The sequence below is a fragment of the Gekko japonicus genome, unplaced genomic scaffold, assembly GCF_001447785.1.
Source record: "Gekko japonicus isolate JY-2015 unplaced genomic scaffold, Gekko_japonicus_V1.1 scaffold1117, whole genome shotgun sequence".
NCBI classification, from domain to species: domain Eukaryota; kingdom Metazoa; phylum Chordata; class Lepidosauria; order Squamata; family Gekkonidae; genus Gekko; species Gekko japonicus.
The window spans coordinates 575272-591779 of NW_015163633.1; the positions used below are offsets into that span (position 1 = coordinate 575272).

General features: G+C 47.8%; 1 protein-coding gene across 1 annotated transcript in view; it reads left to right on the plus strand.

Annotated features, from left to right (window-relative positions):
* LOC107107275 (pre-B-cell leukemia transcription factor 1) overlaps positions 1–16508 on the plus strand; it is a 306057-nt gene that overhangs the window by 272449 nt on the left and 17100 nt on the right. Inside the window, exons 6-7 of the mRNA XM_015407546.1 lie at positions 10403–10515; positions 11739–11828. Of these exons, the coding sequence (XP_015263032.1) occupies positions 10403–10515; positions 11739–11828 (203 nt within the window). The remainder of the gene's footprint in view (positions 1–10402; positions 10516–11738; positions 11829–16508) is intronic.

The window sequence follows — 16508 nt, forward strand, 5'->3', positions numbered from 1 at the left end:
GCTAGTACTGCAAGGAAGGGTGCCCTCAAAGAAAAATTCAGGGGTGGGAGGATTTGCTGTGAATTCTGTATGAAACCACCCTCTTGTCCGCAAAGGGAGAACAAGCATGGGCATGATTCTAGATCCAGAGGAGTTAGCGGTGTTATTCTGTTGCTGCAAAATACTAAAAAGCCCAGCAGCACCTTTAAGACTAACAAACTTTATTGTAGCATAAGCTTTCAAGAAACACAGCTGATGAAGAGGTGCTACTGGATTTTTTACTATTTTGCTAGATTCTAGGAAATGTAGTTGATGAGGTTCGTTTTCTCTTAGCAAACACACTGAGAATGGCCATTTTATCTGTGGAAGAAAACCCACATAGCTACCTTTTATTAGGACCAACTAAACCAGCATACAACATTGTGCAAGCTTTCAGCTCCCCAAGAACTCTTCTTCAGGCTGGACATTAATGAAAGTCGTGACATTCTGCCTGTGGGCCTTAACAGAGTCCCGTAAGTTGATGCCTCACTGAGTCTCAGGTCTGAGGACGTTGGGAAACACAGAACCAGGCACTTGGGGGGGGGGGGTATCATGGCTCAGGATGAGAAGTTTCCACTAATTGCCAGGGATGTTGTGTGACACCTTCAGCCTTGCTGTGAGTCAGAGCAGTTAATAGGATGGGATGAACCCATCCACTTTCTAGCCGACTGCTCTTCCTGTGCCCCCCTCTCTGCTTTCCTGCCAGGCGGGGCTCGTGCAAGTGAAACTCTCTTCATCTGCCCACCATCTTTCCCTCCCTGTTGCTTTCCCTCTCCTTCTGACTGCACGTTTCTGGTTCTCCCTCCCCACTTCCAAAAACCTCCTCCGTCTCTCTCAGGCTCTGATACCGTCTCAGGCTCTCTCTCTGTGTGTCTCTCCCTGTCGCTGCTGCCCTGTGTCTTTTCGGGTCTTCTCCTTCTCCCCTGCCGTGTCAATCAGTCATCCCTGGCAAACAGCGGCTCCCTCCTAATACAGGTGCACTTAAGACAGCATCTTCTTCGCAGGCCTGGAAACAACTCAATTGTTAATTCCTTAGTAATTTGAGCAAGGGCTAGAATGAATTATGTCTCTTTATTTAACTTGCTGCATATTTGACTGGATGGCTATTAATGGCAGTAAAAGAGGATCCCCTCCCCTTTACACAAGACCTTTGTTCTAAATACACACTCTAAGTATATACGAGGTGATGGTGTTGGTAGAGAGGAAGCATTTACAAATGATGAGGTTGTAGATGTATCTATTACATTAAAATAAAAGTCGTCAAAATATTTCCTTTCTATTTGATTTATTTCTCTTATGCCCCTGCATTCAAAGGCCAAGGGAAAATCCAGCAGTGACTGACTTGGTAAGCCTACAGTTAATAGGAGTCTGTTTAAAAGGAATTTAAAGAAACTTGGGGGAAGCACTTTCTTCATTCTTTTTTTATAGTTTCCTTTGGAAATAATATTCCTTTAAATATTTGTTCCTCTGATCCAAGCTGTGAAGAAGCCAGAGCAAAACAAAACAAAAATTGACTTTCCCTTTTTCTTTTTTTGTTTTGTTTTTTGAAATAAATAAACACTCCCCCCCCCAAAAAAAAAACCCTACCAGAATGAGACCTCATTCAAGCCAGGACCAGCTTGGGATAAATCTGGACGCCACATCCTCTAAGCTCTAAGGTCCCCCTGCCCCCGCTCGGTTACTCAGTGGTGGTGGACCCCCGTGGACTCTGCACTTGCTCAGAATGTTCACTTACTTGCTTCACTCGTGGTCCACCTTTCTCGTTGAGATTTAAAACAGATGACAGAGTTATAAAAACAGTACAATAAAGATGAGGATGATGCTTACAATGGACAGTGCAATAAAACTGGATTACACTATTGTAGGACAATGAAATAAAGACAGTTATAATATATCTTACATGCAGTGCAGTATAAAGGAAAAGGAAAAGCAAACTGCCTAAAATTTTCATAGGGATTAAAAATAGAACCCTGTTAACTGTACCGATAGTGTCCTTAATTCTTAATGTTCTTAATTACATTTTTTGTTGATGGATCTGCCTGTATCCAGCTCTGATTCCACGAGAGGGATCGCCAAAGATCCTTTGCCTGTCATGGAAACGAGTCATGGATGGGTCTGTCTTCCGCATGTTCACCTAATGATTTGCCTGATGGTTTTATGAAGCCAGTCACAGCAGGATAATTCAGGGCCAGTTCCAATGTTATTTTTCCTAATGGGTAGTTCCAAATGGGAAATGAGGAGAGAAATCAGATACAAAAGTCTGGCAGCCAGGTTAAGGCCCCATGACCCAGCAAAGACTCATGGCCTCTCCGAGGGACCGCTCTCCTGGAGCTGGAATTCCGCCTCTCAGGCATCCTCTGTCAGCTGTTTGCTGTTATAACAACTGCAGTATCTCAGGGGCTTCAAGACCAACATAAACATAAGAACATAAGCGATGCCAATGTTGGATCAGGCCAAAGGCCCATCCAGTCCAACACTCTGTGTCACACAGTGGCCAGAAATACGAGGTGCCATCAGGAGGTCCACCAGTGGGGCCAGGACAACAGAAGCCCTCCCCCCAAGCACCAAAAAGACAGAGCATCACTTGCCCCGGAGCCCCTATCTATACCTTGTGGCTAAGAGCCACTGATGGACCTCTGCTCCATATGCTTATCTAATTCCCTTTTGAAGCCGTCCATGCTTGTAGCACCCACCACTTCCTGTGGCAGTGAATTCCATGTGTTAATCACTCTTTGGGTGAAGAAGTACTTTCTTTTATCCGTTCTAACCCGACCGCTCAGCAATTTCATGGAGTGCCCACTACCGTAGCAGACCCTGAAGACCCCCTGCTTCACTACAGCGATGTCACAGGGGCAGGGCTTGATGGTGTCATGGAGCGGAGCCTAGTAATGTCACAGATTGGACCCCTTGGGTCCACTCAAGAGCCCTTTATAGCCCACATAATAGTTTGAGTTGTGTACCACTGGAGTAAATTTGTTTGTATCCTGCCTTTCCTCATGGCTCAAGTCGCCACTGAAGCATTAACATATAAGACTAACAAAAAAAAAATTAAAACCCTGATAACTCCCCCTCCCTTTAAGCGATACCTGTAGTTGTATATCCCATATCTCTTCATGAAGCCGATTCCTCAAAGCAGGAGCTACAGTGGAGAAGGCGGTGGAGGAGCTGCCATCAGATTGTCACTGGAGACTGTGTTGGGGCGCAGGAACATAGAGGAGAAGGCGGTCTTCTCAGATATCTGGGTCCTAGGCCCATAAAGGGCTTGCAAGGAGACCATACCCAGGCCCTTGAATTGGACCTGAAAGCAAATGAGCAGACAGTGTAGCTGTTTCATGATGGGAAAGATGTACTCCCACTAGCTACCCCCTGACCATAACTGTGCTGCTGTATTGTGAGCCAGCTGCAGTTTCCGAATTGTCTTTAAGGGCATCCCACTGCAGACAGACTGTGGCAGGAAGCTCGAAGTCAGCTCAGCAAGGAAAGGGGAAATAGCTGCTCCGAAAAGATAAATTGATCCAGCTATATCCCTGAAATTTTGGAATCAGACTGGTATGTGCAGAGTACATTCATTCCCACAGGTGTATTTAATTTGAATTATTTTGGTCTATTTGAATATGTGATGGCTTTCTTAAAGTAAAAAGCCCACAAAGGGAATACAAAATGCTAAGAGCTTTCACCATTGTGGAGAAATGGCTTTTCTCCTGGGAGGGTGGCAAGGAGCACCACCTCCTCCACTGTGCGTTTTAACAGGTTTTTTCCCCTCTGGGCTAAGAACAGGCGCGGGGGGGGGGGGGAGTCTGGGCAAAGGCTTCCCAGCTTACCCTTATGCATATGCAAGTGGATCTAGCCAGAGAGATAATTTGAGGGGCAACCCCCCCCCCTCCAGGCAGGGAACAGAGTTTGGAGGACTTTAGGCTAGAACAGCTCCGGGAAGGGGCTGTGGAGGAAACACTTCTTTGACCTGGCTTCACTGGGTCAAGTGGGAGGGGGAAACGGATGGACAAACCTCCTCACTACAGGAAGCGGCCCTTTTTCCTTTGGGATGCTGCGTCCAGGAGAACTCTGAGCTCTGGTCTGCAAACAGGCAGCCATTGACCATGTGCTCCCCCGGGAGAGCTGGAGCAAGTTTTGAGGTAATGGGATTCTTTAGAGACCAAGAATGTCTAAACCAGGGGTGTCAAACTCATTTGTTACGAGGGCCGGATCTGACATAAATGTCACTTTGTCGGGCTGGGCCATGTTTGCCACAAAATGTAATGCTAGAGACAGAAACTGTATAAAGGACAGCAGCACTGGTAAGCTCTGAGTTGGCGTCTCCTCGCTCCACGGCCCCATGAGCTGGGAAGGGGGGGGGTACAGAGGAAAACCGACACAGGCGGACTGGAGAGGCAGCAGAGCAGCCAGCGAGGACAGAGGCTTCCGCGATGCTGGACTGCCGTAGGCCAGGTTGTTCTGCTGTGCTGAAGCCACAGTGGAGTGGCTCCACCCACTCCCCCCCCCCAGCACTCCCTCCGTCCCTTGCTTTAGTTGCTCACAGGCCACATAAGAGCCCTGGATGGGCCTTGTGTTTGGTACCCCTGATCTAAACTATGTCTTAAAAGCTTGTATAGTGAGAGGGACAGAAGATTTGCCCTTTATGGATTTCTTTTGTATCCCTTGCTCAGATATGGTGCTGTGTTAAAAGTATGCTTGTAAACATTTTCTTTTTAATAAATTCTTTATAACTTTGGATGCTGGGAGCAGTTCTCTGTACCATATAGACCTCCACCATCTCGGACATGCTATTTTAAAAGGAGTGCCCGGACGAGGGAGGGAGGGAGGCAGTTAGCAAGTGGCCATTCCTCCAGGGGTGCGCAAGGCCGTGAACGGTCCCCATGGTGGCCAGGCGCTGGGCAGCGGGAGACACAGAGGCCAGGCCTCGGAACTTGGAACGGAAGCTGGGAGTCCTGATTGTCCCAGTGGAGGAAATCCCCAAAACAATCAGGTGGTGGCAGCGATCTACTCGAGAGAGAAGGAAAAGCCCCTCCAGGGAGCTGGGAACCCCTCCGGGGAGGGCAAGGCAGGACAGGGGCCTGCAGGCCAGAGCTCTGCCACAACCGTATTTTGCCTAAAGTCAGATTCCAAGGTGAATTTGGGAGGGTTCCTGAAACTTCAAGGGAAGGAAAAGAAGTTTCAACAGGAACAATAATATTTCTCCATTGGTTTATGTATACGGTTACCTGGGGCCAGTAGAAAACATTAATGCCAGTCACCAAACAGAGGACTTTTAGCCTGGTTTTGTTTTGTTTTTTAACCCGGTAGTGGAGGGAATAGATGGCTTTTCTGCCTTTTTTTCTCTTGGCCAGTCTCTGGCAGTGGTTGGGGGGGGGGGTCCTTTGCCTCTCATGGGGAATCCAAAGCTGGTGAAGAAGGTCAGAAGGCCGATGGAAAAGCTGCCAAGACCTTGAACTAGAGCATGCCAGTGGATTTCAGAGTCACGTTTTGAGAGATGCTGGGGGGGGGGGGGTTCCTGCTTTGGGGATACTGGAGGGAAGCAGGATTTTCAGTATGAGGATTTATACGGTTTGGGAAGGGGGTGATCCATGCATCTCTAAAAACAGTCCCCTGATTATCTTGCTCACTGCTCCAGTAGAACCCTTTTGAATGATATGGCTCGTGGCATAAAGGTCTAACAGGAAAGAAATGCAGGATTTGTTTTTTTAAATTGTGTTTTAGATCATGAAAGCTGGGTATGGTAAACTTCAAGACCGGTACCTCAGTAAACACAGGAGACGGGATCTCTAGGATCTCTTGCCTTCTTATTTGTCTTTTTTAGAATATTTACAACTTGCCTTATCTCTTTCAACTCAAGATGGCTAACAAAGTAATAATAGCTGCAAGGACACAAAGAGAACAAAAGCTGTCCTATAACCAGACTAGAAACAATAGAAATACACCGTTTGGAAATGCCCAGAAACCATCTTTTCCCTCTCTTTATTTAAACATTTCTGTCTTGCCTGATCTCCTTGGCCTTAAGGAGGCAAACGGTGGTGTAGCAAAGTTGCAAGGACAGCTGGAAGTTTAGTTTAGTTTATTGCTACTACAGTCCTTAGACCAGATATGCTTACAAATATCTCTCCCTTATATATAATTGAGTAAGAAGCAGCGTCACGCAGCGGAGAGAAAATGCGCACCAACAGTGTTTGGAGGCTTGAACTGTCCGTCAGGAGCTTCCCCAGCTTCCATTGGCTGTGTCGCCTAAGTCCCATCTCAGAACGCAAAGCCTGTAGCCCTGCCTCTGCACCCGGTCCCCTCAGACGTCAGAGTACTGCTGACAACCACCTGGTGGGTGAGTGGGACTGGGGAGCACGATAAGCCGCTCGCTGCCACCCGACTCCCCCCCCCCCCAATTAGCCAGGGCTGGAGGGAATCAGTGGAAGGCCGGCTTTAATTTTCGCTCCCCCCCCCCACCTTCGCCAGCTTTCCGGGGGCAGCAGACGAGGGGTGGCGGCAGCGCTGAGCCAACCCCCGACACCCCTTTTCCCCACTACCCCCCCTTCCTCACTCTCTTTTTCTTTTTCCCTTTCTCCCTTCCTTCTTTCCCTCTCTCACTCTCTCCCTTCATCCCCATCGCCCCCCTCCTCCCTCCCCCTCCCTGTCTGTCTGTCTGTCTGGCTTACTGACTGTCTGTCTATGTCTTCCCCCCTCACCCTTCTTTATTTCTTCCTTCCTTCCTCTCTTTCTCCAAACCCCTCTATCCATCTAGCTATCTAGCTATCTACCACCCACCCACCCATCCTACCTTTCTGGGGCCCATTGTCTTCGTCCACAATGGGCTTTACATATATATATGTATATGACAAATACATTACAGATATATATACAAATACATTCCAGAAATTAAGAACTAGTATAAAAATTTCAGATATGAAGATAAAACGCTTCCAAATAAAACATTTCCAAAACACTCCTGAATAAAACATTTCCAAAGATTAGAAGCTATTGCAGAAATTACACTTGGATCTAACCACTGAACAATTTCCGTGACCTGAGTATCACCTTACAAAACCTGAGTGATCTTGGGATGTTGGTCAATTAGAAGAAATTCAAGTTTGTTTGTTTTGGCAGACCCGAGATTTCTCCTATCAGAGGGGTGATCATCTCTCGACACGCCACCTCCTAGTGTGGGCATTTGAAGAACATATGTTCTATAGTCTCTGTCTCCCTAAGTGGGCAGGTACAAAGCCTTTCCGCATAAGGAGTGTCCTTATATTTCCTGTCAAGTACAGCGGGAGGGAAAGGACAGCTGGAAACCGTCTCACATACTTTCTGGAAGGCAGCAGGAAGGTGCCTGTTCCAGAGGGACTGACCAACCATAGAAAAAGCTCCTGGCCTGACGGGTACCAAGCTGACGATCCTAAGGGAGGGTACCTCCAGCTCACAGAAATATTTTTATTATTGCACACAACAAAGGTGCCTTGGACTGTGTCGGGGTTTGTGTGTTTGTATTTGGTGTTGCTCTTCCCTCCCCCACACTTTGCAGTGGAGTTGTTTCCCCAAGCCCTTCGGCTTCTTGTGTTCACTTCCCTCCCCAAGAGTGTGCACTTAGGCCAAAATGCTGAAGCAGCACCACAGATGATGCAAAGGGCCATCTCAGTCATTACTGCTCTGACATAAAATGCATCTGTACAATGTGCGTATCATCGGTATGCGCATATTTATCTTTACATCTATAGCAGCAAAGCACAGCTACCACTCAGATATTTGCATACATTTTTAGAAGACCCTGGGTGCTGTCAACAGGGAAGTTCCCTGTACATGCCTTCTATATAGAAACGAAAGGGAGCTGGTAATCTCTCATCCATCACTTCTGAACAGGAGGCTCTTCTGATGGGTTGTAGGGTACCTGTTATCTCAGTGGCAATATATATCCTGCAAATGGCATATCTCACACACTTAATATTGTTTCCAAGATACTGGTTTAATATAGAATGATGATTCGTGATTGCTAGGTCAGTTCGGATAGTTAATTTTCACTGCAACATCTGTAAAGTGGGTGATCTGTCTTTTTTTGTGTCTGTGTGATGTTGTTAAGTGTTTCAGATTAGGTCAGGAGAGGCCAGTTTTCAAACCCACACTCAGCTTATGGCTCAGTAGTAGATCTCCTGCTTTGCTTGCAGAATGTTCCCGATTCAGTCCCCAGAATTGCCAGTTAAAAAAGGGTGAGGGTGCTGTGTGTTGAGGAAACCTCCCCCCGAGATCCCTGGCGAGCAGCCAGTCAGAGCAGACCATGTGGACCTTGGCAGAACAGTGATGCCCAGCTTGGCATAAGGCCGTTTCGTGGGTACAGAATTGCTCTTATATTAATGCAAGTGGGGAGACAGTTCAAAAGTGGCCTATGTGGACAGAGGGCCAGCGTGGTGTAGTGGTGAGAGTGTCAAACTAGGGTCTGGGAGGCCCAGGTTTGAGTCTCCACTGGTCCCATAGAAGCTTGCTGGCCGACCTTGGGCCCGTCACCCTTTCTCAGCCTAACCTACTTCTCAGGGTTCTTGTGCAGCTAAACTGGAGGAGGGGGAAATTACGTAGGTTACGTTGGGTCCTGACTGGGGAGAAAGGCAAGGTATAGACGAAGTAAATCAAAAGCAGGGAGGCACACAGAATACCAGCTTATTACATGACCTTGGCAATCCAGCTCATTTATTGAGGCCATCTGCTAAAGGGAGAAGAGCCATACTTTCTTTACTCCCAGGGCATTCTTGTGAGTCTTAAGTAATTAAGTAAATCTCAGGTGCTGCATAAGGCAAAATATTGATATAATCATGATATTGCTTTTTGCATTCAAAAAAATCAGTAAATGCACAAAGCATAGTATAGGGATGGGAGTTTTTTTGATGTTTGGTTTTGGAACGCGATCAGCATAATTCTCAGTAGACTCCTTGGATTGTTCATTGTAAAACGATGATGATTTCTCCATCATCTGTGACTGCAGTCAGATGTGCATTTTGCTGTTGTTGAATTGATTCTTAGCAATTTATTCTAAAGACTACTGAAGTCAGCAGGGATCCTTCAGACAGCTACAGGAGACACTGAAAAGTGCTTCAGCCCCTGTAGATTATTAATACCTTCAGGAGGCCTTTTCTGTACTGAGGGGCAAGAAAGGCTGTGTGGAAACTGGGCAAGACAGATGTTTACGAAGACTCTCCCAGAACACTGCTTTTTTGTTTGCAAAGTCAAAGTGCAACTGAACATTCTCAGAGCTTCTTATGAACGTCATTTTGGGGCAGTTCCACAAAGACCACCATAGCTGCATCTCTTCCAGGGGGAAACAGTTTGATGTTACAAGACTGCAGTGGAGCTGACCTGGGTCCCTGAAGTCTCTCCCTTTGAGCCTAACATCATGCTTGGAACTAAACCTTGCACGTTGAGCTTTCTCACACTTAACATGACGAATTGCACGAGAGTCTCGGAATAATCCCTTCCAATCTTATCTCATGCATTCCAGTTGGGTTGCTGGGTCCTCTTCCCGCCCCCCCCCCCCAATAGTACAAGGTATGCGGTGGGAGGAATGGTATGCAGAGGGAAGCTGAAAAGAAGCTTAGGTATGGAGTGGCATTTTCCAGTCCCTCATGATGGTTGTCATGAATTCCTGGCCTCTCTAGTACTTCCATAGATAATCACTGATGCCAAGATGTCATCCATCAGGCCGGGACAGCCTTAACCTACTGTCCTGGTCCATTTTCTGCCCTGGCCAACAGATGACACGTTGTGTGCATATTTAGATGCCTGTGGGGTGCCAGTTGCCATCATTTGTCACCATGCCACTTTTTGATACCATACCGGACTGGTTATGATGGATTCATTGCGGGGCTGTCATCTGTACCTCTCATGCTGCTAAGCATGGCACACACCACAGACTCTTGAATGCTCTCAGTACTTAGAGAAGTCATATATTCTAAGAAGGCTTCCTAAAATAACCTGCCTTCTAGACACTGCAGCTGAACGATTTCAAAGGCTGCGAAGGAATTCAAATACTCTCTGCCATAATAGAATTCCCTTCCAACCCCAAATGTGAAATGTGGCCCCGACAAATTGAAGAGGGTTCCTCCTGTATAACATCACCACTTCCCAAATGAGTTCTGAAGGGCTCCATTGTGACGGGAGGAGAAGTTTTGTTTTTGTTTTTTTGAGAGATGTGATCGTTACAGCTTACAGTGCATCCCCTGTTTAATTATTTTTTATTTTATTTTTTTTGCTTGCTCTGTCCTCCATGCTACTAACCTGACTGTTTTTTGTTTCCTGTTTGGGGGTTTGCTTTGCATGTCCTTCCTTCTTCTTGGCTGACCGGCGTGTGGTGTCGATCCCTCTTCCTCTCTATGATTCAGGTGCCTCACTCTTTCCTTTCCAGGTTCTTCCAGTTCTTTTAATATGTCAAACTCTGGAGATTTGTTCATGAGCGTGCAGTCCCTCAATGGGGATTCTTACCAAGGGGCCCAGGTTGGAGCCAACGTGCAGTCACAGGTAGGGATCCACCACCGGACACGCAGCTGCCGCCCGCGAGTGCGCATCAAGTGTTAGAACAAAGAGCCTTTGAATGACCCTATTGGCTTCCCCCATTCCTGTCCCAAGAGAGGAATCAAAACTTGGTACCCTACTTTTAATGGTAACAGCCAACCAAAAAAACAAAAACAAAAAATCTTGCAATTTTTTTAAAAAAATTGTCCACACTTTGTGAATGCATTTGGCTCTGGCTTGATACGTTAACGCTAGGAAGAATTGGGATTTAAAAGTTTGAAAGGAAAGAATACCCACCACCCAAGGTTTGATTTGCTTAATGGGTGTTCTGGAAGAAGGGACAAAGTATTTGTACGAAAGCTTATTTTTCACCGTCCATTGCCATCATCTTCTGCTGAAGTCTCATGAGAGAGTGATGCTGAACTACAGAAGTTCTCTCGTCCTCCTCCACCCCATTTCAAACCAGACTTATGCAACCACCCTGCGCTAGAATCCAGTTTGGAAGGGAAGAGTGTGGGGAATTACCTCAGTAGCGTGAACTTGTTCTCCTCAGTGAAAAGAGCTCAACTGAAGGCTCTGCTATTCCAGCCTCACAGCAAAAAAAATCCCTGTATCTGCCCCCATCCCACTGGGAATCTGAGCCATATCGACAACCATGCAAGCATTCTTGTTGTGCAACAAAGTGTTTCGAAAGCCAAGTCAAGTTCCATTGGTATCTGAAGGCAGAGTTTGCACTAGATGGCAGGTAGCTGACGATGGTCAAGAAGGTTGAGGAGCCTTGAGACTCAGGGTGTCAACACTCTTGTACTCACCTATGTTGTCAAGGTTCTTCGGTTTCAGGTGGCATTGAGAAGCCTTGTGCTGAACGATTGATGGATGGAATTGGAGTAACACACTAAGTGTAGATTTGGTGTCCCCAAACAGCATTGCAAAACTCAGCCAAAATATCTCCAGTCAACTTACCTGCCCCCTCCCCTGTGTATTTTTCTTCCAACCTTCCATTTCAGTACTAAGAATCCAATATGAAAAGCTAATATCAGAGTCTGGGGTAGTGGGCAGGGTAACAAAAGTTGAAGGAGGAAGCTTCTCTTTCTCTTTTGGGTCCTCTTATGGGTAAACATTGGGAGATCGTACAGCAGAATTGAATGAGCAAAAGCAAATACAAGACTTGTGTTTTCATCTCTGTGCTTCCACTAATTCTCTCTTTGTTGTCATTTTGGTCTGTTTAGGTGGATACCCTTCGCCATGTTATCAGCCAGACAGGAGGATACAGTGATGGGCTCGCAGCGAGTCAGATGTATAGTCCGCAGGGCATCAGTGTAAGAAAAATAGGCTTCCTTTTTCCCCCCTTCTCTCTCTCTCTCTCTCTCTCCCCCCCCCCAATTATTTCAAAGCCATAGGGCTCAGAATGCCACTTAGTACGACTTGTCTTAGCTTTACGGTCACCTAGTTTATTGCTTCTGTATCGGTCACGCCAACGGCAGAGTTCTATCTGCAAAAGGAAGGGGGGAAAAGTGGCGACTGGGCAGGACTTGTGCAGGCAGCTGGCGTCTAGGGCTGTCAGACCCAATCAGCATTCGCAAGGCACCTGCGGCCACTCGCGTTCTGCTGAGAGGAGCTGCTAAACAGGTGACACCTAGTACAGGAGCAGTCGGGGATGTCACCACAAGGACCCTTGATAGCTCCAACGAGAAGGCCAGTCACTGGGGTCCCTCTCACCACTGTGTACGCCAGCTAAAAACATTGTGGGGCCCCGCGCCAGTCGGGGTCAGAAGCCCAAAATGACACGGTTGTGGTTGTGGTTGTCGTTTTATCATTTATTATTGTTCATGTTGTTGTTTATTGTTGTTGTTACCATTTATTATTATAGAAACATAACAAAAAGGAGGGGTGGGGACGGAGGGAGGGAGGGAACATCTTCTCCTTGTTCTAAGTTGCGCTGGCGGCTCCTGACTGGCATGAAAATGCATAGCGACAAGCTGTGTCGCACAGAGCGAAATCGATCAGACAGACACAAGGAGAGCCGAGTGTGGATTCGGGACAGCAATCCAACTTCATTTCTCAGATCAATCATCCGCCCTCTCAGCGGCCGTGACAGCAAGCTGGGACAGGAGGGCAGCCTGGAAAAGGAGGCTCTGCCACTCACGGCATCCGGGGGCTCCCCTTGGCCTCTTTGGAGGTCGGAGGGAGACCCACCTGCAAGCACAGAACCACACGGCTCGAAAGCCTCGGCTGTCCTTGCGGACCCACCTTGGCCACAAGGGGGGCCCTTTGGGGTGGTTACGAAGGGGTCCGTGCAGACACGAGAAGCTTCCCTCCCACCTACTCCAACTGTGACCTTCAGGATTTCCGTGGCCCTTGTCGCTCGCTGGAGTGCTGAGCAAAGCAGGACTTTTCTCTGTGGGGAATGTACCGCATGCCGCCACTGGCCCTGCCAGGCATTCTCCATGAGCTCATGTCAGTTTGAAATAAGAGTACCACGGGTAAGATGTGAAGTGAGGGAAAGCATTAAAACTGCTTGCTAAGATCTCATCTCGCTCGCTCGCTTCCCTTTTTTTCTTTTTTGGTTGTAATGCAAAAATTATAGCCCGTGAAAGCCATGCCTTTAGATGACCCAGGTGCATTCCAAACTTACATGGCCATGGGTCGGGTAAGATCGCCTGTGTGAGAGGCTTGGGGATTTTGTGTTGGTGGGGACCACGATGGGCAATGCAGGTTAACTAAGAGCCATTGGGCACATTACGCAGAAGGCGGCAGTCTAAGTGAATGTCTGGCGATGACGGGGCAGCCATGTGGGTGGTTCTCTTCTAAAGCAGGAGGTGGTGAGGTCTTATTTCAACATCCAGGAGCACAAACTAGGGGAAAGAGCTGAACACGTCTTCCTCTGACTTCCCTGTGCTCCTTCACTTTGGGTGCTTTCCTCCCCTCCCTGCTCTGATACAAGAAGTGTTGGGGGGGGGGATTCTGCTCCCCCCCCCCTCAACATGCTTCATTTGATTGAACTTACTTATATTTATTAGCTTCTATGATCAAAGGTCTTCAGCTCAATTATAAAAGATGAATTTGATTGAAAGCTGTACACAAACAGAGCTGAGGCAGGCAAATGGCACTTGAATAGCCAGTTTGGCTGCTCCTCGCGGGCGTAGGGTGAAGGCTTGTGTCAATAGTGCACCAGAAAGCCTTCCGTAGCATTATGGAGGTGGAGGATTCAGTGTTCACACCAGTGTCTGGCTGCCACCAGTGAGAAAAAAGCTTCCGGGTTTCCAGGGCAGGGCTTGGGTACAACGTGTGGCCATGAGCCCCATGGTGAGAGAACCCTGGGGTGGCCTCCTGCTGCTTCGTCCTGCTTCGATGTGTAGACTGGCTCTCCCCAGTGCACCCCGCAAACGTGCTCGGAGGGGCAACTGGGCACCGGAGACTTAATCTCCAGCCCCAGTGCCATGGGAAAAATGGCGGCATTGGTGCAGTGTCTCATGATACACTTGGGTTCTGTTTCCAAAACAAGAGGACACTTCGTGCAGCAGTGGCACTACTGGAATTCTCTAGCACCGTCTTTTTCGGTGAATCAGTGTGTTTTTATCATTTTAAACCATACACGTTATGAATTGACTATGTTGTACACCGCCCTGAGCCCTGCCCTGGCAGAGGGAGGGTGGTCTAAAAATCTAATGAAATAAATAAGTACGTAATTTGAGTGTTTTCCATTGCAAGAAGTGACTCCTTGTGAAGCCCCTGTTGAGTGACAAGAAAGGGTGGGCAGGTCACGGAGCTTGGCTGTAGGTCTTTGTTGTCGGCTTTCCGAGCAGGCTTCATCTGATTTCAGTAGAGGCCTCTGAGCTCCCACACTTCGCACCCAGCCCTGACGTCAGCAGGCAGAGACAGCAAAGCGCTCTGAAGTAAATGCAACTGAACATGTGCCGGCAATTATGTCTGATTATATAAACCCCTTGCAAAAACCGGGCTCGAAAAATGCCACATGAAAGAGCCCATCGCTCCACATTAATCTCCAGTAGCCGAATTCATTTCCATTCCTGGCTCTTTAATACTGAGGAGTAAATGAATCGGAGGCTGATTGTGATAAGAGATGATACTTCGGTACACATTAATCCTTCCTCCCTACCTCCCCTTCCTCAAGACGAAGCTCCGCTCCCTGCATCTGAATACATTCACACACATATACACATATGAAAACAGCGGTATTCAGGGTTAAGCTGCAGCGCACAGGGATTCGCTTTCAAAGGAAGGAGGCACAGAAGGGAAGGAGAGGCAGAAGCCTGAATGGGCCGTGGAATTGCCACACGTGGGCACACCAGGTGCAGAGCTGGAGCTGGCTAATTAAGAAAAGAGAATCTGCAAAATGGGAATCAGCAGCAGTATTGAAAAGGACACTATGTAATTTGCTTTTGCCTTCATGCCATTCTGACCAAGTTATTCTGGAAGAGAGAAGGAAGGTCTGATTTGAAAAGGATGATTAGGAGAAAGGCGGCGGGGCATTAGGAAGGAGGGCAAGCTGTCCTTCATTCCACAAGAAACAATTAACTTAAACCGCAGCAAGGTACCTTTAAATTAGATGCCAGGAACCCCTTCCTAACACAGAGCAGCGTCAGCAGTGCAGCCAGTTTCCAAGAGTGACGTCCTGATAGGTTTTCCAAGGGGAGATCAGAAAAGACAAGACAGAAAATCTACTCAGTGGCAGATGCCCCCCCCCAACCCCCCCCCATGGTAAGGCTACAGGATAAGCATGCAAAAAAGATGATATAAGTTATCAGTGGACCTCCACATTGAGTCTTGCCAGCATTAGAGGCTTCGCAGTCAAGGAACGGTGATCATATTCATCCCTTGACACAAGACTCCGCCCTCTCCGTATCCCATTACACAAGACTCCGCCCTCTCTGTACGTTGTTTTCACAGGCTAGGACACGGGCTCCCCTTTACTGGGCAAAAGAGCCAGTGACTCCGATGAGGAAGAAGCTGAGGTCCTGGAACCAACCCCAGTAGGCAGCATCGCGGGGCCCTCCAGGAGCCTCGCCCAGCATCCAGGAGGAGCTCCAAGAGACCGGGTCAGGTTTCTCTCACACTGGGAAGTAGCCTGGCCGTCCTCCTCAGACCCTGCTGTCATGGTTTCTCCCCCTCACCCCAGTCCAGGGATGGGGAGAGAAACCAAGCGTTCAGGAACAATTAAACAAACGCCAGGAGAATGTCTGTACACTCTCCAGGCCTTATCGGTAGTCTGCCACCAGGATCTCTCGTTAACCAGTCCCACGCCACAGCTCAGGAGCAGAGATCCCAAACTTCTTCTTGCTTTATGGGACTGACCCACTTGACCAGCTCTGCACCAGGGCTGCAAACAATTAAGTACCACAGTGGCAGCCTCCTTAGGTGAACGGCTTTAGGCACAAGATTCAGTCTTAGAGATCAGGTTGCAACAGAGGAAACAGGTCCAGATAATATTGATTATATATTACCTTTATTCAGTGCACGAGCATGCATATAACATGAGACTAGCAAAAGATACGAAACAAAAGATATCTATAGCTTGTTTAGCTCTAGCTACACGATAGAGGTAATTCATAGTTACCAGGCTGGTGTGCAAACAGTCTCAGTGATTTCTCTCCCCTGCCGCAGCCCTGTAATTGGCAGGGACTCTGCCATCTATTATTATTCTACTTCTACTACTGCTACTTCATTTCTCCCAAGTGGGGACCCAAAGTGGCATACACTGTTCCCCTTTCCTCCGTTTTATCCTCAGAACAACCCTGCAAGGTAGGTTAGGCTGAGAGGGGCCCAAGGTCGCCCAGCACACTCCCCTGGTAGGGTGGGGATTCGAACCTGGGTTTCTCAGATCCTAGTCATAAGAACATAAGGGAAGCCAATGTTGGATCAGGCCAATGGTCCCTCCAGCCCAGCACTCTGTATCACACAGTGGCCAGAAATACCAGGTGCCATCAGGAGGTCCATCAGTGGGGCCAGGACACCAGAAGCCCTCCCACTGTTGACCC